This window comes from Haliotis cracherodii, unplaced genomic scaffold, assembly GCF_022045235.1.
Source record: "Haliotis cracherodii isolate W230 unplaced genomic scaffold, xgHalCrac1.p SCAF_18, whole genome shotgun sequence".
In the NCBI taxonomy this organism is placed as follows: Eukaryota; Metazoa; Mollusca; class Gastropoda; order Lepetellida; family Haliotidae; genus Haliotis; species Haliotis cracherodii.
The window spans coordinates 16,774,739-16,797,607 of NW_027266273.1; the positions used below are offsets into that span (position 1 = coordinate 16,774,739).

The 22,869-nt window shown below is 40.6% G+C and overlaps 1 protein-coding gene across 1 annotated transcript; it reads left to right on the forward strand.

Annotated features, from left to right (window-relative positions):
• Positions 1–741: 741 nt before the first annotated feature.
• On the forward strand, positions 742–16,191 carry LOC139465318 (uncharacterized transporter slc-17.2-like). Its single transcript, XM_071247014.1, has 11 exons — positions 742–794; positions 4,683–4,781; positions 5,334–5,524; positions 6,042–6,275; positions 6,382–6,469; positions 7,539–7,634; positions 9,988–10,121; positions 11,380–11,529; positions 12,124–12,256; positions 13,522–13,763; positions 15,818–16,191. The coding sequence occupies exons 2-11, from the start codon at positions 4,745–4,747 to the stop codon at positions 16,022–16,024; spliced, it is 1,512 nt and encodes a 503-aa protein (XP_071103115.1). The 5' UTR covers positions 742–794; positions 4,683–4,744; the 3' UTR covers positions 16,025–16,191.
• The last annotated feature ends 6,678 nt before the right edge of the window (positions 16,192–22,869 follow it).

Sequence of the window (22,869 nt, forward strand, 5' to 3'; positions counted from 1 at the left end):
TAGTTTGATTCAGATATAGAAGATATGTCAACACGGATGTTCAGCCCTGTTGCTGGCAAGTAGTCAATTTATCTCTTTCTGAGCAATATTTTGTGACACGGATTTGCTAATCCGACTTAACCAGATCATGTACATTTGAGTGATATACATTTGGTTCAATCGCACTGTTCCGCTGTTCCTCCAGATGTTCCGCTGTTCCACTGTATGTATATGCACCATGCATGTGCATTCACTGAGCTCTGTCACATGTTTCAGATTATTTCACGCTTGTCAACACAATGTGCGATGATATCCGAAACTATGTGAGTTTTCACGTCTCTTTCTACCTGGATGGATCGAATCAGATGGCCATGCTTGGTGGCTTGCTTGACAGCTTGGCTTTCTACTACAGCAACGTGGATCATTGTTCATGATACTGCTCTCTGGATATTCTTTTCTGCATTGTCCTACATACGTCGTTGCACAGCAGGGGTGTAGCTTGAGGAACTAGCAAACACTTTCCGAAATGAGGCGTTGTGAATATCATAGTATATTTTACCTTTCACGGATGTGACACAGTTGCTTAGACCTATGCATATATGTTTCCTTTGTGTATAACGCGACGGCAATACGACGAGACTGGCTTAGATAGTTCAACAGGAACACTACTGCCTAGAAGTTCATTCCCCTTACACGCATGCATGGTCAACGCGTTACGCAACCCGTGTGCACCCCTTTCGTCTCTCGTGTGCAACGCATGACACTTATTACAGGGGGAACGAACTTTTTACCAAATGAGGACCCATGCTGAGCTGGTATGTACTTGCTGATGTCTCTTTATTAGATGTGATTTTGTTGGAAAATATGGGTACTGTTGTGGCCACTGCAACATGTTTAAATGTTATGGCTATTCAAGTGGTACCGCAGGAAGAGACGTGAGCGTGGGGTTTTGTGTTAGATGGCCGTTGCGTAATGGCCGCCAGGAGAGGTAAACATTGAGCTAAAGCAGTGTTGTTTTCACGTGCTTGTTAGATAAATTCCCAGCGCTACTGTCAATGTAGCTTCTACTTGGTCCTAGATACATCATTCTGGCATTTACAATATCTATTTTTTCAACGAACATTAATAGTTTACTTGTCATATCTTTTAGAATATGTGTCAATTGTGTTGAGTTTACAGGCAATAATTGTAATTTGTGGTGACATGTAAATATATTACGTCTCATGTAAAACATGGAGTAAGTAAGATAGTAAATATTAATATTCAAATCGGATTAAAATACAGTGATAACAAGATACATATGTTATCCTAAACAAAAGCCTGTGTTCCACAGTCAGAGCCAGGAAGAAAACTGATTAAACACATTTTAGATACATTTAAACGTTAGTAGCATATAACCCTTGAAATTGAAAGATCCACAAAAAGATGTATTTCTTATAATAAAAGGTCCATAAGGGTTTTCAGTAAAGTAATGTCACTCTTTCGAAAAAATAGTTCTCTTGATGTTCAATGCTGGACAATTCCCCGCACCCCACTTTTGGTTTGTTTTTGGTAAAAGTTAATAAGAGGAGGTTTGGTGGGGGACTAGAGATATCTTTTCAGAGTGTGTGTGACTTCTGACATTACCCACTGTTTACTGTAGGATATTGGAAATGGACTGTCATGTTGTCTGACTGCAGATAGGATTTGTAACCTTAACAATCACTGGGGTTTCACATTAGGGGTTGTGAATTTTACAATTGCCCAAATGATCCTGCTGAGTATTGGTGCTTAGTGATGCCAAAGGTAACATATTATCATTAGCGAAAATTGGTAGTGAATACTTAATACCATGTATGTAGGATATCTTCAAGATTCAAGACACTCAACCAGTTCATGCATTCCTTGGTAAAAGAAGATCAGACTTGATTAGAATCCGTGTTTATCTGTGACAACTTATAATTACGACTTTAACACTTAAGTGAACTTTGCAAGTGGTGATCGATTTTTATATTCATATTATTATAATCTGTCAAACTGTATATAAATTTGTGTGAAATCATAAAATTCAAAGGGACAGTTCAATATCTTAAGGAATGAACGTTAGTTTATTGTATCGATGATATAAATATCTCACTAATTATATGTTTTGCATTTGCATGCATGAACGATGGGATTAAGGGAGAAAGGGAATATTTTCCTGAACGTTTCCAATAACTAGTGGAGGAAATTGGAAATGACTGAACCTGTAGATGGGAGAAAAAAATAATAGTCAATGTTTTTATCATAAAAAGCTCTCTGTTAAGTAAACAACAGTTGTTATTTTAGTACTTTCATGAGGAATCCCAAACCTTCTCTTACTCTGTTATGATATATTATGTCAAAGTGAAAACAAAAACATTAACGTGCAACAAAGCATTTTCCATTGACTTGTTTATTTGCTTATTGTTGATATACACGTGTACAGATTAATTAAAACATATACTATATCAACAGTAAATTTCTCCCGTGTGTGAATGCGTGTAATACATGTACTTGCATATTGGCTCCCCAGTTCTCATAATGCTTCATATGAAAGCAAAATTGTGTGTTTAATAAACCCAATCTCTCATGTCAGTGACTGATTTCAAATCGCATGTCTTGGTGTTACACAGCCAGTGTCCCAACTCTCGTGTATCTACTGTACTGTTTCGCACTCGCGATCTAACTTTATAACATTTCGGGTCTTAGACATCCTCTTATACAGAGCAGATGCGTCCTGGACATATTAGCTTCCGGCTCCATGGCCTGTACTGTCTTAAAAGTGACTTTATTAGTCTTCGGATGCTACGTCTAGTTATGTACGCACCGATTAGATAACCCCTACCGACAGGGTGGGGATGGTGGTTCAAAGCGAAACTGACAACCTTGTTTGTTGTAAATAAATGCTGGACGGCGATAATTTTGGTTATATATCGATTCCCTGTCTTTATGTCTTAAGTTGTTAATCGGGAACGGCGGTCGTAATTTATCAACTTATTCATCGATTGTTGCAAACTTGATTGATTTGTGTACCCAATAAACACTAATTGATCATGAACTACGGGAGGCCATCTTGAGATATGACAAAGTACACGGACATGTAGGCCTTAAGAGCAATGCAATCCAGTATTCAAAATCGAATTTGGGAAATATTCATGTTGTGATGTGTCCAAAAAATATGTATAGAAATTTATCTCCTGAAGGTTGTGACGCCGATGTAGAAAGTGGAACCATCCACTTTCTGTATGTTTTCAAGGTATATGTGGTGCATACAATTATTGCCTCTCAGGAATATGAATAAATGATTCAGATGTTGGTGATTTTACGCACGTAGGTCACAATGGTACAAGTGATGTCAGTTGTGTCATGTGTTCACTGCAATCCTTCAACCTTTGTACTGATTTTACTGTTATCACATGAGCTGATTCACTTTCCTGTCACTGTTACCCTTCTATCAGCAGGAGTCATGTTCTCCGGCGAATCAGATGGTACACCCGGTTATAATTCGTTCACATCAATATGGGTTAATGCTAAGTCGGAACAATGTCATGATAGTTTATAAGGCTTATTCGCCAGATCTATGGACAAGGCACTAACCAATATTGATGAACGTATTAAAGTGGTGACACAAAAAAGACAAATGTAGTTGTATTTAGAAACAGAGGTGGGTTAGCAAAACATGAGAGGTGGTTTTATATAGACCATCTTCACTGCCAAGTGGGACCACATTTTCATCGAAACATACGTTATTGTATGGTTCTTTTTGATGAGATACCTGATTTTCTTTTGGGTCCTTAATAAGAGTATTGTCTCTATTTTGCGGACAAAGACACATTTTTCACAATTTGATAAGATATGTTTTGTTTACATAACACACTGACAATCAAAGTGTGCCTAAGTCATGGTCTTTCCGTCGTCTCCGTGACTGCCGGGCCTGGTGAGCTGAGATAGGTATTCAGCTGAACGGAGACACGAAATAGCACAAACTAATCAAACAGTTGACTGCAGATAGAGTTAAATCCCGGATGTCTGGGCCTCCAGTTATCCGGGCGATTTATACAAAAGGGCATGTCTTACACATCTGTAGGCGAGAACCCACTTCCGATAATTGGAGTCACATATTGTGTAAAATCGAATTCCAGGTCATTGACTGGCTACTCTCTTGTGATAACCTAAGGTCAGATTATGACGGACTGTACCCTCGTAGTTGTTTTTCATTGATATATTTCTTGTGTTTCAGTCACGCCTGTGTTTACACGTTGTGGATTTAGAGTGTTTCATAAAAGGTCTTTCATATTATCTAGTTTGAGTTATCATCATCGCCTTGACAATCCACAGATGTGACTGAAACTGTTTTTGGAAGGTCACCCCAGATAGGAGTAGTAAGCAGGGTGACCTCATTCATCAGCGTTGTATCTATGTACAGATGTGTCACTGCGATCATTAGAATAGACGAAATGCGCAACGATTGCTAACATGGTGCGATTTTAGGGTATGTAAGAAACAGATTCATGCATTTGTGCCTGTCATTTATCTTTCAGCATTGAATGGCACTCTTGTATTGATCTTTATTTCACCGTATCCACGAATCGTTTAGTTGCTTAAGCTGACCTGACATAATGAAATCACGCATCGTGTTACCCATGCATTCATATATAGGTCTGTATGTGTACATTAAAACCACAATTGTTGATGTTTTGTAGATAAACGAGGACAGGTGCGTGACTGGAATAAATGCATTGACGAGTGGATATCTTAACGAGCCATGACTACAAAGGAAGAAGTTATTCGGAAACCGAACAGTAAGTTATCCGCTCTGCAGAAATATATCATTGTCACTGTGGCATGCTTGGGGGTTAATGTGACACGCATACTGCAGACATACTGCGTCTGTATATATTACATGTGATGCATCCGTCCTAACAAAAGTTTAAAGTTTTCATCACTTCACTCACCTATTGTGTGCTTTGTGTCTTTCATCCAGGTGAACAATGACATTTTCACTGAGTATTGTTGGCTAATAATGTTTAAGCACTTATCATATGCTCATGCACGGAGTACAGCTTGATATAAATGGATTATTATCACTATAATTACAATATTTCAGCTATAACACGACATGACAACTTAACATAGTGACAAAACCCACACATAATTTACATTTTCCCCTTTCCAAAACAGATCGGTACAGGTATGATATTGGATGATAGTTTGGGCTTTTTGAGCAATTCAAGGATCAAATTCTGCGCCGTAGATCACTGCAACACTTGGTCTCAACATAAGGGTCCACAATTACAGCTACAACATAATGTTTGATGGTACACCAATAGGGCAAATGATTTTTCAACTTTCAGTTCCGATATGGCGTACGAAACGATACCAGATGGCCCTTCTGTACTGTCTGGCCTTTCTTGTGCAGGGCATCCTCATGTACAACCTCAGCATCTCCATCGTGTGTATGGTGAAGCATGATCTACATGACAACGAGGTCAACACGGCGCCATTTTCCAACGAGACCACGACTAACAATACCAGGCTGGCAGAGGTTTCATCTTTGTCTTTCACTCTAATATTTCAAAAAGAATTAATCCTGTAAGACGTATCTTTTCTTAAGAAAAATGTACAATATGTTGAAGTAGCTTGAATATATTATGTTAACTTATATCATTCCACTGAAAATACGAAACAACAGAAATATTCAATTTGAACAAGAGTTTCTTTGGAAAAAAGAATCGCCGACAATACGGTTTTGCAGAACAAAATGTTGCCAAATACGTAAAATGTATATTACAAGGATAAGAACACATTTATGTTTATTTATCCCTTTGTCATTTGGATCAGAGGTAAAATGTCGTTGTACAATACTTATTCTGGACCCTAAACGTTCTTTCTTGACACTGGTTTATGGAGGCAATATTTCTGACTGTGGTGGCATTTCCACGAGCCTTCTCTGCTACAGAGCCCTCTCAGCTAATACCATACAAGCACAGTAAACAGTACAGAACAGCTCTGCATGTATGCGTTCAATAAGAAACCCATTATCACCTGAAGTATATCCCTAGGGTGGTGAGTTCCTGTGGTCCAAACAGATTCAAGGTTTGCTTCTTGGTGCCATGTTCTGGGGCTATATGGCAGCCCAGATACCCTCGGGGTGGCTGAGCCAGAGGTACGGTGCCAGGATGGTGGTGGGCATCGGAGTGGGTGGTGCGTCGGTCGTCACGCTTCTCTCTCCGTTAGCAGCTAGAACAAACATCTATCTCTTCCTGGCCACCAGACTGATATTTGGAGCATTGTTGGTAAGTTTAAGATTATTGGCAATATTATAACATAGTTCAAAGTTGTTTAATCTAATGCAGAATTTGAATCATAACTTGATCATGTTTGACAATGGATGTATTTCAGACAGTGATATACCCAAGTTTGGCAACTTTCTGGTCCAAGTGGGCACCGCCGAGCGAGTACAGCAGACTTTTAACTATCAGTCTACTAGGCGAGTGCAATGACAAAGTTGATTATCATGAAAACATTTCGTATATGGAAAGCATGATACGTGAAGTTTTTAATTCATAAATATACTGTCAGGGACTGTTTCATGCACAATAATCCTAAATACATGTTGGTATCAGTATGACTGCTATCAAAACTAGAATTGTGTTTGTAAGAACTTTAAATGTCCTTGACATCGTTCCACAGCAGCATGCATCTCAATACTACTTTCTATAACCTTATTACAAATTAAGGAAACAAATAACTTTTAATATTTATGCTGTGTTGTTTTCCTTAAACGATGAGGTCAGTCACCTTTGGTCAATCACCTGTTGTTTCGGAATTGAGGGTGTGTAATTTTACTTTGGAACTTAAGCAATATTATGCATGTTTTCCAGTCATGTTCATTTCTTCTTCTCTGTGATCTAGTGGTAGAGTGTCTGCCCAGAGAGCGGAAGGCCCGGAGTTCGATCCCCGGCCGCGTCATACCTAAAGACGTTAAAATATGGTACTTGTTGTTACCCTGCCTGGCGCTCGACACTGAGGGGCTAAAACAAGGACTATTCGGCTCGGAGTCAGTATACTGTGTCTGAGTGGGGTATTCATGTTACACTACAGCATGGTATCTCAGTGGGCTAGCACTATAAATCGGCATCAGTCCGGACTAGTACAAGCAGCCAGACACACACGCACATCGCGATATAGGTGCAATAATCTTGGACGCGACGTTAAACCCGATTTCACCTCACCTCACCTTTTCTTGTTATCACATTTATCCCAGGGTATCATCATGACGCACTGAACAGTGTACACATTATGGCTGTCATTATGAATGTCTCTCAAGCAGGGGCGGTCGGGTAGCCCAGTGGTGAAAGCGTTCGCTCGTCACGCCGAAGGCCCGGGTTCGAATCTCGACATGGGTACAATGTGTGAAGCCCATTTCTGGTGTTCCCCGCCGTGATATTGCTGGAATATTGCTAAAAGCGACGTAAAACCAAACTCACTCACTCACTCACTCTCTCATGCAAACGAATGTCTTGGACATGTGCTCTTATCCTATGTCTGTGTTACAGGATGTACAATAGGCAATGCCGTCGTGTTTCCGATTGGTGGAATACTTTGCGGCGATGACGTCAGCCTTGGATGGCCATTTGTATTCTACATAACTGGTTAGTTGGCGTGTAAGACCCCGTGACATAACTGAACTGGGCGTTAAGAACAAACGGTAAAAATATACTTTTCAAACAAGTAGGCGTAACTCGAAAATAACTTAACATTTCCAAAATTGTAAGAAATATTAGTTTCCAGTAATAGTTGTAAGATAATAATGAACCAATTGGAAACACATTACAACACACCAGTGAAGTGTCAGAGTGGACGTTATGAACGCCAGCGATCATGGAGGACGGAAGGGGTAAGATGGGAAATTTCACAATTGACGTTTAAAGATCACTATTGCGTAATACCACCACGATTTGTCAAAGATCCCATTCACTGCGATGGCGATTTGAGGGAGTCTGTCCCACTCCTCTTGCAGCCCTTGGCAAGTTAATCGGCGGCCTACTGTCTCTCCAGTAGGCTGATGAATGATTCGCCGTTTGAGCTCGGCAACTTTGGAGATATAAATTTCGAAACAATTTTGAGAAGACACTAGCTATAGCCTACCGTGATCGTTTTTCATATTTGTGCTCGTAGGCCTCTGCGGCTTTGGGCATTTTCACCAATTTAAAACAGTTGGATTTGGCCGAAATACGACCGAAATGATACCTTGTTTCATGTTGTTGCTATGACAGGACAGGCAGACTAAAAAAAGGTGACTTCTCGTAGACTATGGTTAGAGTAGCTTCTCTTTGATGTGGGGCAGTTGCTCAATCGGATGGACTGATGGATAGCCGCGAAAGGCCAGTAGAAACAAGAATTTGGACTACATGTAGTTACGCCAGCACCGAAGAAACAGGTTTCGGTTGGAACTATGTTAACTGTTGTCACTGTCGGGCTGATAAATCACTGACCTTCAGGCATTATGTATGAATGCGCACATTCCAGGAAAACTTGCAATGTTTAGGTAATGTTTGTGAGAGATGTCAACAGGTGTTTCCGCGATAGAATTGAAGAATGGCATAATATGATAAAGAGATTATCACGCTTGTGTGCTTTGGGATGTTACATATGCTGTATTAGGAATAAACATTGTATTTAGCGAGCTTAATGTGCTCACAGAATTCATGTCACACAACCTCTTTATCATGCAATGGCATTCTTAAATTCTGGCCGCCGTGGCGACCATATTTAGAAACCAATGAAAGGCTCTTAAAGCACCATCAATTTTAAAATTATATTGAGTCTTTTATAGGTGAAGCTGGTAGTGGGCCCTAACATCTTTGATCATTTTTCCAATACCGCTTTGTCCTTGGTTCAACATTTCGAGCATAACAGTCGGCGTTACCATAGTGACACGGGCACAACAAATTGGAAAACCACTGCACACTAGCCTGTCATAATGTTTCATGAAATCATCTGTATACATTGGAGGGTCAATGAAAAGTAGGATTTTGCATTTGGTTGGAAACCAAACTTGCCATGGACCACCACCACCCAAAAAAACAAAAACAAAAAAACCACAAAAAAACAAAACAACAACAACAAAAAACAACAACAAAAACACACACAAAACAACCCAAAAAAACAAGCAACATTGTCGAGCTACATTTGGAGAGTCGGTTGGTTGGATTGTACTGTCAAAGTGTCATCATCCTGCATCTTTTAAACATAGCGAAACAAATTCAAGCAGGATTAACCTGTCCAGAGAGGGCAGGTCAACGTGCTTGTCAAAATCACTAGTGTGTCAATTAGGCCTTGGCTTGTCACACAGATAATGGTTTCGGTAGGGCTAGGGACCTACAGCGTTTCAAAGAGGGGTAACTTAATTTTAATAACATTTATATAATCAATTTTTTATAAATAGTTTAATCTGGTTTTAAATATCCACTGAGCACGGGGCACAATATGGATGTGATGTTTATGTAAATGTGAACCATTAGAAAATCCGAGTCCTGTTCAAGACATCACTATGTGCACTCAACATCCTTATCCTGCAAATATACTGTGATTTCGTTTCTTTTTAACAGAATAGTTTGCACCAACTCCTCAATTCGCTGTACATATTTGTTCCAAAATGAGTGATACAATTGCTACGTCATAAGTCAGGGACCCGTGAAGATCCAGGGTATAATAGGTCTTCAGCATACCATGCTTTCCATAAAAGGCGTCTATGCTTGTCATAAGAGGCGACTAACGGGATCGGGTGGTCAGTCTCGCTGACTTGGTTGATGCATGTCATCGTATCCCGACTGCGTGGATCGATGCTCAGGATGTCAATCACTGGATTGTCTGGTCCAAACTCGATTTTTTTCAGACCACTGTCATAAAGCTGGAATATTGCTGAGTGCGGCCTCAAACAACAAACAATCAATCCTAAGTTAGGTGCGGTACATATCACTGTGGCACTATGTTCTAAATTAGGTGGTGTGTCGGCAATATGGAGCATGCTGTGGATTGTCTTTGCTCGCAACACCCCATCTCAATCCCCGGGCATATCAGCAGAGGAGAGAGAATACATTGAAGATAGTCTCAGACACCGGGTGTCCATGAAAAGAGTAAGTTTAAAACAGCAAAATACAAATTAAAGCAATGTTTACTCAGTGAAGATGAGCTACAAACAATTTAATCTGCATAGGTCTTGGCGATGTCAAATGTCAAGGTCATTTTTAAGGTCATTCACTCATGATGTGGCTCTCGACTGTAAGTTTTGTCTGTCCGGTGTGGAGGGGCAAGTTTATTAAACCGGATATACATGTAACTTTGTTTTTAACAAATATATAGTTTGTTGTTTACTGCAAAATACATTTGACATTCTGTCGTGTACTGGTCATATAGTGATGTCATCAAACCGGAAGTACATACTACTTTCTTTTTAAGGTAGCAAAAAAGAAATGGACATTCTGTTATAAAGACGGACTACATATGGAGTGGTTTTCCACAAAATCGGAAGTAAATTTTACGTTCTCGTGACGCGAACTGGAGACGAGGGCGCTCTCTTTAACTTGATAGTTATATTGTATAAAGCATATGATGTTCAAAGCGCACATGATGTAATAAGATAGAAAATGCATCTAGCTTTGTTATTCAAATAGCAGAAATAATATTTTTTGTGACCTTGATATGGCTGTGAAGGACAGCACATGGTTTTACCTTTAGCTTTCCCAGTACAGCAATACAGGAAGCACTATAATTCACCGTCTTTAATGTGAAAATTGGAAGGTTCATGTTGAGTACAGAGGAGTTCTAGGAACACCAAAAGGCGATAACATTCTATTGCAAACGCATTTATGAATAAATATTTAGAATTGCAGTATTTGTGTTATATAAATAAGATGAAATTGAAAAAGGTAAACCATACTTGAGTGGCGACTTTCTTCTTTACGTCGATAATCTGGGATATTTTCATCAGTTGTAGGTCTTCAGGAACCTGTTTGCCGTACAAAAGCGTCTATGTTTGTCGTAAGAGGCGACGAACGGGATCGGATGATCAGACCCGCTGACTTGGTTGATGCATGTCATCGTATCCCAATTGCGTGGATCGATTCTCATCATGTCAATCACTGGATTATCTGGTCCAGACTCGATTATTTACAGTCCGGCGTCATATGGCTGGAATATTGCTATATTGCTGAATGCGGCGTTAAACAACAAACAAACAAAACAAACATTACTTATTTGTTGGGTTAGTGGGGAAGGGGAGAATTGATAAATTTAGAAATCATGAGTATTTTTCAATGTCATTTGTCATTAACGGTAAATAAACCACGATAAAGATATTCTCACAGTTTACTGAGATGATATTGTTGATTGCAGGTCCGCACAACACCGTGGAGGAAAATGTTCACTTCCAGACCCGTCATCGCCGTCATCACAACGCATTTTCTATCCAACTTCGTTCTCTACATGCTTCTAACACAAGCACCAACCTATTACAATGACATCTTAAAGCTAGACATCAAAGCTGTGAGTTGCAGAGTAATAGTACTGTTCTTTGTCCTTGTAGCCAGTCCTGATGGAACAGTTTTATTCCACCCTTCCTGGATGTCACAGTAGACGACAGTGGATAGGTTTTGGTTCCTTTTGTTTCTATTGGTATTGGTTTCCGTGGTATTCTTTGAACCACGGAATCGCAATTGTGGTCTTTGTGTTGTAGTGAGAATGATCTCTGTTTAGAGTGCCAATTTCCATGTTGCAATGGGTGCAAGGTTGTTTCAGTGATATTGTATACTCCCCAGGGAGGTGAGAATTAAAATCAAGTTAACACTGTTCCACCCACGGGGTAATGACAATGCGCACTGGGCATTCACTTGAGTAAAATGGCGCATTTTAAATTTACTGTTATTAGCATCTGCTAGACGACGTGTCAAACCCTCGACTCGTCACTATTATTTAATTTATTTTTTATCAGCACGACTGATTTAACAACACACGGTAATAATTGCGAGGAAAGAAGAAATAAACATTTTTCCATGTGACTTATATATATATCAATCATGACAATAAGTCCTTTCTCTAACGCTTCTTACCAGACATTGATGACATCGTTTTGTTTTCCAGAACGGGGTATATTCGATGTTGCCAGTGATATGTATGGGCGTAGTCGTGTTTGCCGGAGGACAGCTGTGTGACTTCTTCATCTCAAGGAAGATATTCAGTGTTGGAGTGACGAGGAAGATCGTAAATGCTCTAGGTCGGTCCAGAATGGCCCCCGCTACTTGCAACACCTCAAACTGATATATTTCATTATAATTAGCTCTTTTGGCATTTTCCACTTCTTACTTAACATTTTCATCAAGGCATCAAATTGATAATAATCGACTTTATTTTGATAATCCTTTAGTTAGCTAGAAAGGCTAGATTACCTGCAGACATAACCACGCTTTATTGAATTTGGAACCAAATTGGAGTTCAACTTAATGTTAATGTTAGTGTAGAGCACTGAAACAAGCAGACACTTTAATAACCATCGGGTAAGATCTGTTTTTCAGTCACCTTTGTAAGCATTTAGTTGACACATTACTTACAGCCGCTTTTGAAAACCTCTTTACTTCTACCTTCGGTGATTCTCTCAGCGATAGAGAGTTAAAGTACTTTGTACCACAAAGAGCTTGACTCCAGCTTCCCTCTATCAACTTACACAACTGGTTCACTTGGTAACATTTACTGGGATTCCATGTATTTGTACGCATATCATTTGTCATTTCACACTTCATGCAAATATCAGTTAAACCGTTAGGTTAGCCAAAACCTACCGGACCGTTATCACTATTAAAATATACACAAGTGCGTACTTCGACCTGCTGTCCTATTACAAGAAGGTTCAAGACATGCTGATTCATATATTTCTTGCAAAACCCACAATTTAATAAGTCTTAATTGTAGGAATGTATTGTAGGATTGTTTTTAAGATTTGAAAATGCTTCACTTAACGAGCATTTCTTTGGTGTAAAAGATTGGTGTGAACTTAACCGAATTTCTTGGGCACACAATTATATGTCTACTATTTTGTGTAAATGTGATAATGTGATAATGTGATAACCCCCGCCGTGATATTGCAGGAATGTGCTATAAGCGGCGCCAAAGCATAACTCACTCTCTCACTTGTGTTTATGTGAAGCAATGTTTCTGAATCAAATGTCGAAATGGTCAGTCCAAAATGGCACTTGGGCCTAGGGTATCAGGTGAAAAGTATATGTGCCCATCGGCTTCATTTTCCTTATGGGGCGGTCGGGTAGCCTAGAGGTTAAGGCGTTCGCTCGTCACGCCAAGGACCCGAGTTCGATTCCCGACATGGGTACGATGTGTGAAGCCCATTTCAGGTGCCCCCCGCCGTGATATTGCTGGAATATTGCTTAAAGCGGCATAAAACAAAATTCACTCACTCAATTTCCTTATATTTAATTGTACCATTCACTGTTACGTTAAATCTGATTCACTTCCATACTCTATGTCCAGGTACACTGTTTCCCGGGATCTTTATGGTCATTCTGGCTCAGGCAAATCAGGGTCAAGATGTGTTCGCAGTGGCGTTGATGTGTCTGACCCTCGGCTTCATGGGCTTCGGCTTCAGCTCCTACTGCATCAACTACGGTGACATCGCGTTACAGTACGCCGGCACGCTGTCTGGCATAGGCAACGCCATCAGCTCCCTACCGGGAGTGGCGGCCCCCTATATTGTGTCACAGCTCACCCCAAATGTAAGTCACATATTAATGTTTCTGTAATTTATCAGGCCAATGTACTCAACATGCTGGGGATATTGCTGTAAAGCTCTGAAATTGACAAAACCTCCTTACTCACTGGCACATTAATGGCTCGGATGGTCAGGCTGTTGAAGGCGTGGCCTAGCACACCGACGGCATGGGTTTCGCTCATGATACTAATAAATGGTTGTTCTGGTATACAGTCGTTTGTTTACAGGCAACCGTCGTATGGCTGGGTGGAACATGAGTTGGGACATTAGGCAATCAAAAAACACTTACATTTTCATAATCGAAACTGATTGTTGACATCAATCCAATCCAGTCACCTTGAGTGGTTTAGGGTATACATTAAGCAAAAGAGGAATATTGAAAACATGGTCAAGGGCTTTGTTTGTGCTAGGAGAATCGTCAAAAAGCCATTTCGCTTTAACAAGGTGAACGTTCCCAACGCGTTGTTGCGTGCAGAACGAATAGGGGTCTTACAAAATGGTCTAACCTTTTCATCACACCAATTCCGGACGAGATAGACCCCGTTCTGGCAGACCAAGCATAACGACAAGACGTACGAAGCAGTACCAGGCTCCGACAACGCCCCAAAAGTGACCCGTGTTTCTCTCTCAGCCGTTAGAGGCCGCTTGATTGCTCACGGATTGCTCACGGATTGCTCTCGTCCGGCAGTTCTCCAAACATGACACAAAGCCGCAGGGTGCAGAAGTGCTAAGGGCTGAACAGCATGTAGGCTTGGGAAACTGAAGATGGTCGCACACAGTAGTCTCTGGTGAATCCCGTTTTCACCTCATGTTCAAAGACGGCTGCAGACCGGTGTCAAGGTGAACGGTTCCATGACGTTACTATGCTCAACATGATAATTGTTTTGTATTGCTGTCATATCTCCAAGCTGATGACGACAGGCCGGGTTTTGTAACTAAATGTTTATGTCAACGTGGTGTATGGAGTGACTGAGTGACCAAATCTCAGTCCTGATCTCAATCCCATGTGAGGTGCATGCTTGCAGCTGCCTCTGCAACGGTGATTGGCCTTTAAATGACAAGAGGCGTGGCAAAACATCCCTAAACGTCAAATTGAATGCAAAGACGATGCCACATCAGAGTTGGCGGATCAAATTATGTTTTACATTAATGTTCTTCGGTCTATATCGTGACGTATCTGCGTCCCCGCGTGGACCCGGCTCAGCAAGCATCAATCGCAATTTTCCAGTATGTCAATGCTCGTCCCCACGCAGCACGAATCTGTTGCGAATCTGAAGCTCAGAACATGAACATACTGCCGTGACCGTGAACACACGGTGACTGGAGCTCAACCCAGTTAACGTCCACGTTAATCAGGGCCACAGTATCTGCAGCAAATATGTCAAGCCCTCAGGAAGAATTAGATGCACTTCAACAAGATGTGATCCGTTGGCTTCATGGTTCCATGGGCAGTATGTGTCTTGAAGGCAATGGTGGAGCCACCGGTGCAGGACTTCACGACTGCCGTGCACGAGACAGTGACATGACCGCCATATGCAAATACGTTAACGTTTGATGAACTCGGTTTCAATTTGTAATCTTCCAAACACACACATACACAACACATCGCATGTTTGCCTTGTAGAGTGAGTGAGTTTGGTTTGACGCCTCTTTTAGCAACATTCCAGCAACACCACGATGGGAAACATCAGAAATGGGCTGCACACATTGTACCCATGTCGGGAATCGAAACTCGGGTCTTCGCCTGACGAGCGAACGCTTTAACCACTAGGTTACCCGACCGTCCCTTGTGCCTTGTAGAAGTTACAGAATTAATCTCCTGAAAACCATATACTCCTTTCTTCTTTGGGGGAATATGTATGTATATACAACAAAAGCAAGTAGGGACCCATCAAGACGTAACAATTTCCGCCTCCTACATATGGCTGTTGATTAAAGGTGATATGTTTATTAATATTTACTTAAGAAAGTAAACCTTAAGTTATCATATTAGCTCTCCGCTATTCAGTTGATGCCAGGAAACAATATGTTTTCCATAATTGGAATTTTTATTTTCAGGGTACTCGGCAAGAATGGCAACTGGCTTTCTATGTCACTGCTGCCATAGCAGGACTTTCGGCCCTTGTTTTTACCCTGTTTGGTTCCGGTGAACTGCAACCATGGGCAACGCGACAATCTGCACAGGAAGTGATATTCATCGAAAAACCGAATCAAACTAAAACAGATTCTATGCTGAAGTGTCAAAAGGACGAAGATATGCCTTGAAACACATATGATAAACATATAACGAAATAATCTTGGAATCACACGTAGATGTTGGTTCAAGACGGATTGTATTTTCAACTTAATGGCTGGTATCCACCACGAGCACTCTATTAACATCGTGTATCATCAAAGTCTCCCGTCCCACGTTAAAATACCCACCTCTTTGATACTGAGTGAGTGAGTGAGTGAGTTTGGTTTTAACGCCGCTTTTAACAGTATTCCAGTTATATCGCGGCGTGTCAGCTTAATGTGGGAGGAAAGCCCGAAGTGATGCAGGTCTCAGACGTTTACCACTTCGGTGAAACCCACGAGCACGGGTATGGTGCTGACAAACCTAGAAACATAATCGGGGCGAACCGGGATTCGAACCAACAATCATAGGTTTCTGGCGTGCCCAAGGGACGCAACTCTGCACAGCGAATCGCGGCGCCTTAGACGACTGGGCCACCCGTGCCACCTCTTTGATACTGACATTACTATGGAGTACATCTTGCGACGGGCATGACACCCAAACAACCAGGACAGTCATTGTAACCAGTCGATCCTCAGACACTGGCTCTGAAGATTTTTACGAGTACCAGAGACAGACTCTGGAACAAGTGGGTATGTTTCTTGAGTTTATCATCGGTGCCGATTAAAACAGTAATTGAGTTCAGCTCCCATGGATTTACATGTAGCAGTCCATTGCAACCATTTTTACGAGTACCAGAGACAGACTCTGAAACAGTCTGTAGCAGTCCATTGCAACTATTTTTACGAGTTCCAGAGACAGACTCTGAAACAAGTTGGTATGTTTCTTGAGTTTATCATCGGTGCCGATTAAAACAGTAATTGAGTTCAGCTCCCACTGACTTACATGTTGCAGTCCATTGCAACCGACAAACACAATATGAAGCTGAAGGATCATGGACTATCAGTGCGATTCTTAAACAGTTTTATATTTTCGGTTGTCCAAAATGACCTTGAATTGATGAGCCAATTTGTATAGCTAGTAACGATGGATACATTCCAAGCTGAAGTTATGGTACCGTGTTATGTTGGTGGCTTCCACTATGCTAACAGCAGCAGTAACATTCATCTTAACATCTGTCTCCCACATTGGCATCTCTTGGTCGCTGATGAAGATCAGCTGGCTGTAGCCTACCTGTCATTACATAACCATTCATTTATACAGTGCATTCTGTTTTGTTGAGTGAATGTAGTGTAATATTCCAAGTTTGTACAGCTTAATAAGTTAACCTTATACAATGTTATGTGATATAGATAAAGGATGTTTGTCCGTCTAATTTTGTGTAGATAAATAGCCACTTCAGGTAATATAACATATTGATTGAACATTATGCTTTGCACAGAGGAGGGAGAACATCTGCTTCCAATGTACAAATATGTATCTTAATACATCAGGAAGAGAACCTACTCATCAACTAACCTCTCAACACTATTTGGGGCACGGGTGGCCCAGTCGTCTAAGGCGCCGCGATTCGCTGTGCAGAGTTGCGTCCCTTGGGCACGCCAGAAACCTATGATTGTGGGTTCGAATCCCGGTTCGCCCCGATTATGTTTCTAGGTTTGTCAGCACCATACCCGTGCTCGTGGGTTTCACCGAAGTGGTAAACGTCTGAGACCTGCATCACTTCGGGCTTTCCTCCCACATTAAGCTGACACGCCGTGATATAACTGGAATACTGTTAAAAGCGGCGTTAAACCCAACTCACTCACTCACTCACTCTCAACACTATTGGCCTGTTATCAATCATAACTGTCTTGGCTTTGTTATCCTTTGCTCTACATTATCATTGTTATTGTTTGTTATTGTGTATATAGACTCCTACCTCAGCTCTGTAAATCATTAACCGATGAAAGAGCAAAAATATACTCCGAAACGTTGTTTACCTATCAACAATAAAGAAACAAAATGACATTCCTGTATATAGATTGTGTTCCTAAATGTATACCATATCTTTGTGCATATCGAAGATCGATGTTCCTTTATCATATTGTTTTGGGGTAGACATTGCATCCCTACATCGCGGTACGTTTCGTAATTAGTTGTGACTTATGTTCATATTTACTGTTATTTGAATATATTCGTATCAATGTCATGGAACAGAGATAGACATGCAAAAGTCGCAGACGCGTAATTAAGCTCAAATGTACAAAACCGTCAAATTGTAATTACACACACGAATCATAGTCACATAACGATGATGACAATGTAACAGATGTTCTATTTGGAATAACATTTCTTTGGTAAATCACAAATTCTTGTACCTTTTTGGATTGAGTCAGAGTGAGGCACCGAATCGCCAGAAAACAAAGTCAGCGATCTAACCCACTAGTTGTTGTTTGTTGTTTAACGCCGCACTCTGAACCCGACAATCCACTGATTGACATCATGAGCATCGATCCATGCAAATAAGATACGATGACATGCATACAGATAATACACGAAAGGGGAGAAAAGAACTTATTGGAAAGGACTATACGCTTGTAGTCGGAACAGGTACAGGACACTTCTACTTATCATTCACTACCACATGGAATATATTTATAAACATTCTTTTGACATTTATTAATATTTTCTCAATTCAATAAAGCTGAAATTACTAAATAGTATTACTTCTTTGGAGAATGAGCCCTGTTCATAATTAACATCTAATACACTTAATAGTATTTGATCACAACTGGGAGTATTTATTGGCATAATTGTGTCATCACATTGTTAATAATTTATTGCTGACATTAAAACCAAAATTAAACATAAAGTTTGTCTACGCTATTACAAGATGTAAGATTATCAGTAAGTTGAGGCATGGTCATAAAGTTGTTTCATCACATAGTCAGCGATTTACAGCTACGACCAGACTAAATACAAATACAATCCAAAGCTTGGGGTACAATGCTACACCTATAACCTCCTGGTCCGGAAGTTTGTCTTATCGTAAGAATGGTTTGCTTTGGACCCATTTAGCCACAGCATCTACAAGTTCGCTGTGAGTGAGTGAGTGGGTTTGGTTTAACGCCGCTTTTAACAGTATTACAGTAATATCACGGCGTGTCAGCTTAATGTGGGAGGAAAGGCCGAAGTGATGCAGGTCTCAGACGTTTACCACTTCGGTGAAACCCACGAGCACGGATATGGTGCTGACAAACCTAGAAACATAGTCGGGACGGACTGGGATTCGAACCCACAATCATAGGTTTCTGGCGTGCTCCCAGTTCGCTGTGCACCCTCTGAAACTGCAGCAGGCTAAATCAAGCTATATCATTACTGAGGCAGCAAAGTCAATGGGTAACATCTCACCGAATTGAAATTGAGTTTATGGACATAGTTGAAGTATGGCATCTGCATGAGCAGCATATACAGACCGTAGTTGGTCAGTTGTTGGCCATGTTTGCATACACGGGACGGGACGTGAACATACTTCGCCATGGAACACTGTGTACCTGCATGAATAAATAGTATGTATGTAGGCCCGATGATCATCATGGAATAATATAGTTCTTATCTTTCAAATTGCGATAGGGAAATTCATGATATGTACAATCAGTAATTGTTTTAAATGGGATGATAAACATACTGGTATACAATTTATAGCGTTGGTTAACTTTGGATATCAATTATGCACCTTTTGAATAAAGGCAACATTCCTATGACGCGAATGAGACTATAGCATTCACTAATGTCATTTAATCCTAACACCTGAACGGTGCTTGATACCGATCAGTATATGATAAGTACTAAATAAATGTACTTTTTCAAACTCGTATTGGTAGGGTGAGTGTGTGAATGAGTCATGGAGTGGATGTGTAAATATGTTGGCTGGTTGTTGTTTAACGCCGCACTCAGCAATATTCCAGTTATATGACGGCAGTCTGTAAATAATCGAGTCTGGACCAGACAATCCAGTGACTGACAACATGAGCATCGATCCACGCAATTGGGATCGATGACATGCATCAACCAAGTAAGCGAGGATGACCACCCGATCCCGTTAGTCGCCTCTTACGACAAGCATACTCTCTTTTCTGATTGCTGAAGACCTATTCTACCCCGGATCTTCACGGGTTCTTCCCACTCAGCCACCGAGGCTTCAACAAAAAGGCCCGCACTCAGCCACCAAGGTTTCAACAAAAAAGGCCCGCACTCAGCAATCCGAGCCACTTGAGGAAAAAAATAATTCTTTGATTTTGGAGAGAAACATACTGTGTTTTCAAAGTAGAGCTAGGTTACCTGTAGATTTAACCGCGCTAAATTAAATTTGGAACCGAACGCACAGGTATCAAATATTACCTTTGCCACAAACTTAAGAAATGATTTCCTATCCATATGCATAAGGAAACAGGTATGTAATGTAATTTGATACTTCAGAATGACCAATCAAAATCGAGTATTTTTGAAACTTGTAAGTACTTGGTGATAATATGCATAATTACATCACTATCTTCAAACAGTTAGGTCAGATAATCAAACATATAAGCAAATGTCATATGAAGTGTACTGAGAAAACAATATGTGAAATGCTGGACTTCTATTTGAAACAATCTAATGGAATTTGGGGATAAGACATCTAGGCAAGAAGTAGGCATCGCCATGGGCACCTATTGTGCTGCCTCCTTACTGACCTCTTTCTTTATGCATATAGATATGAAATCTTTTCTTAAGTTTATGGCAAGGTCTTGATACCTATATTTAATACGGGGGCACGGGTTGCCCAGTCGTCTAAGGCGCCGCGATTCGCTGTGCAGAATTGCGTCCCTTGGACACGCCAGAAACCTATGATTGTGGGTTCGAATCCCGGTTCGCCCCTATTATGTGTCTAGGTTTGTCAGCACCATACCCGTGCTCGTGGGTTTCACCGAAGTGATAAACGTCTTAGACATGCATCACTTCGGGCCCTCCTCCTACATTAAGCTGACACGCCGCGATGTAACTGGAATACTGATAAAAGCGGCGTTATCCCCAACTCACTCACTCACTATATTTAAAACAGGGAAGAAGGACCCCGAACATCGAATGACGTTACCCGGCCTTTTAACGAACTCGACAAGATAGTGACAATGACATTCAAAGCGGTGTTAGGTCCCCGTATGTGTGTGTGTGTTTACCTCATAAGTGGAAAGCGTTCGTGTGAAAGAAATTACTATGGTTTGGCGGAGTTTTCAGCGAACAGTGCATTCATAGGTGTAGGATTAAAAGTGGCTAAATATGCTGTCCCTCAATTTTCTTACGCTAAATAAAACTGCAGTCAACATTTGGTCCTGTCAGGTTTTCAAGCAAGTCTTGTATTTTCAATTAATTTGAAACCGATAGAAGATAGAACTCTACGTTTAAACATGATGTAAAAGTTAGACCGCCACACTCGTACAACGTCCATACATTGTATTTTAGATCTCACACAATTTGCGTCAGAAAATTAACGATAACTTAAGTTATTGTTTTTTTAATTATCTCGGCTTAACAATTATCGATCACAAAAAAAAATTGACAAAATATCTTATTTGGTTTGGATCTGACTACCCTAATACTTTAATCAATCATCTATTTTTATTGGGGAAAAGAAATATTATTGTATGTGGATTAAAAGGAATCACTCCGAAAATTGATATACTATTAAAACTACTTACAACATATATTCAATCGAGAAATATATTGCTGTGAAAAAGGATCACAAAAATAACTGTAACAAAAAATGGTTGTTTTAATTCTCAGCGTTTGATTCCTTGTTCTCTGCTCAAACATGCCATGTTTGTTTAGGTTTTGGTTTGAAATATGACAATGTTTGTTTCCAAACCTTTAATTTTTTAAAGAGTGTATTGTGTCATTCCATGCAATCCGAAATATGTTTTTGACGGAATGCTGTATTACTCCACAGCTCTGGGAACAATAAAAGATATTTTTTTTAAACAACATAAAAAACATAAGTGATCATGAATAATAGATGACGTTATTCTGTTGCTTCAATTGACTAACCAGCTGTGAAAGTCCACAGGATGCAACTATCTCAACGATACTGTGACGACATGTACTGTAGCTCACATGAGCAATTTCATTGTGAAATAATACCTTGAAATCACACAACTCATCTCTGTTGTTAAGACCCGTGACCATCCGGGCTGGAATAGGTCTCCATCAACCCATGTTGCTGTAAAAGGCGACTATGCTTGTCGTAAGAGGCCACTAACGGGATCGGGTGGTAAGGCTCGCTGACTTGGTTGATACATGTCATCGTATCTCAATTGCGAGGATCGATGCTCATGATGTCAGTCACTGGCTTGTCTGGTCCAGACTCGATTATTTAGACCGCCGTCATGAAGCTGGATTATTATTAAATGCGGCGTTACACAACCAGCAAACAAATATGTACTTTCCAATGATATGAACTATTGTACATACAGATTTCAAACCAGGGCGCTTACTTGACTTTACTTGCTGCATTCGGGTGCTTCCATCTTACGATTAATGAAGTAAAGTGGGAAACGCACCATACCAGCACTTTTATCAATAGCTAGGCAGTGCATAGATATTTTGGATTTGTTGACTTTAGATACTGTTAGATAGACAATCAACTCGAGTTGCATTTGGTACAACTTTCAGCCGCTTGCAAGCGCAACAATCGCTGGCTGATGTCGCTTCGTTCTCAAACCAAAATGGCGGCTGAGTTTGACAGCGGAACAGAAAATTCTTGTTAAAAAATCTGCGGTAAAACAGAGGGCTCGGATGGCCCAGTCGTCTGAACCGCAGCGATCGAGGGCAAGTGAGGCGTCCCTTATAAAAGCCATATTGCATTATGAAGCCTGTCAATATGTTCCATTAAGTATGCAAATTAATCGCCTGATATCTT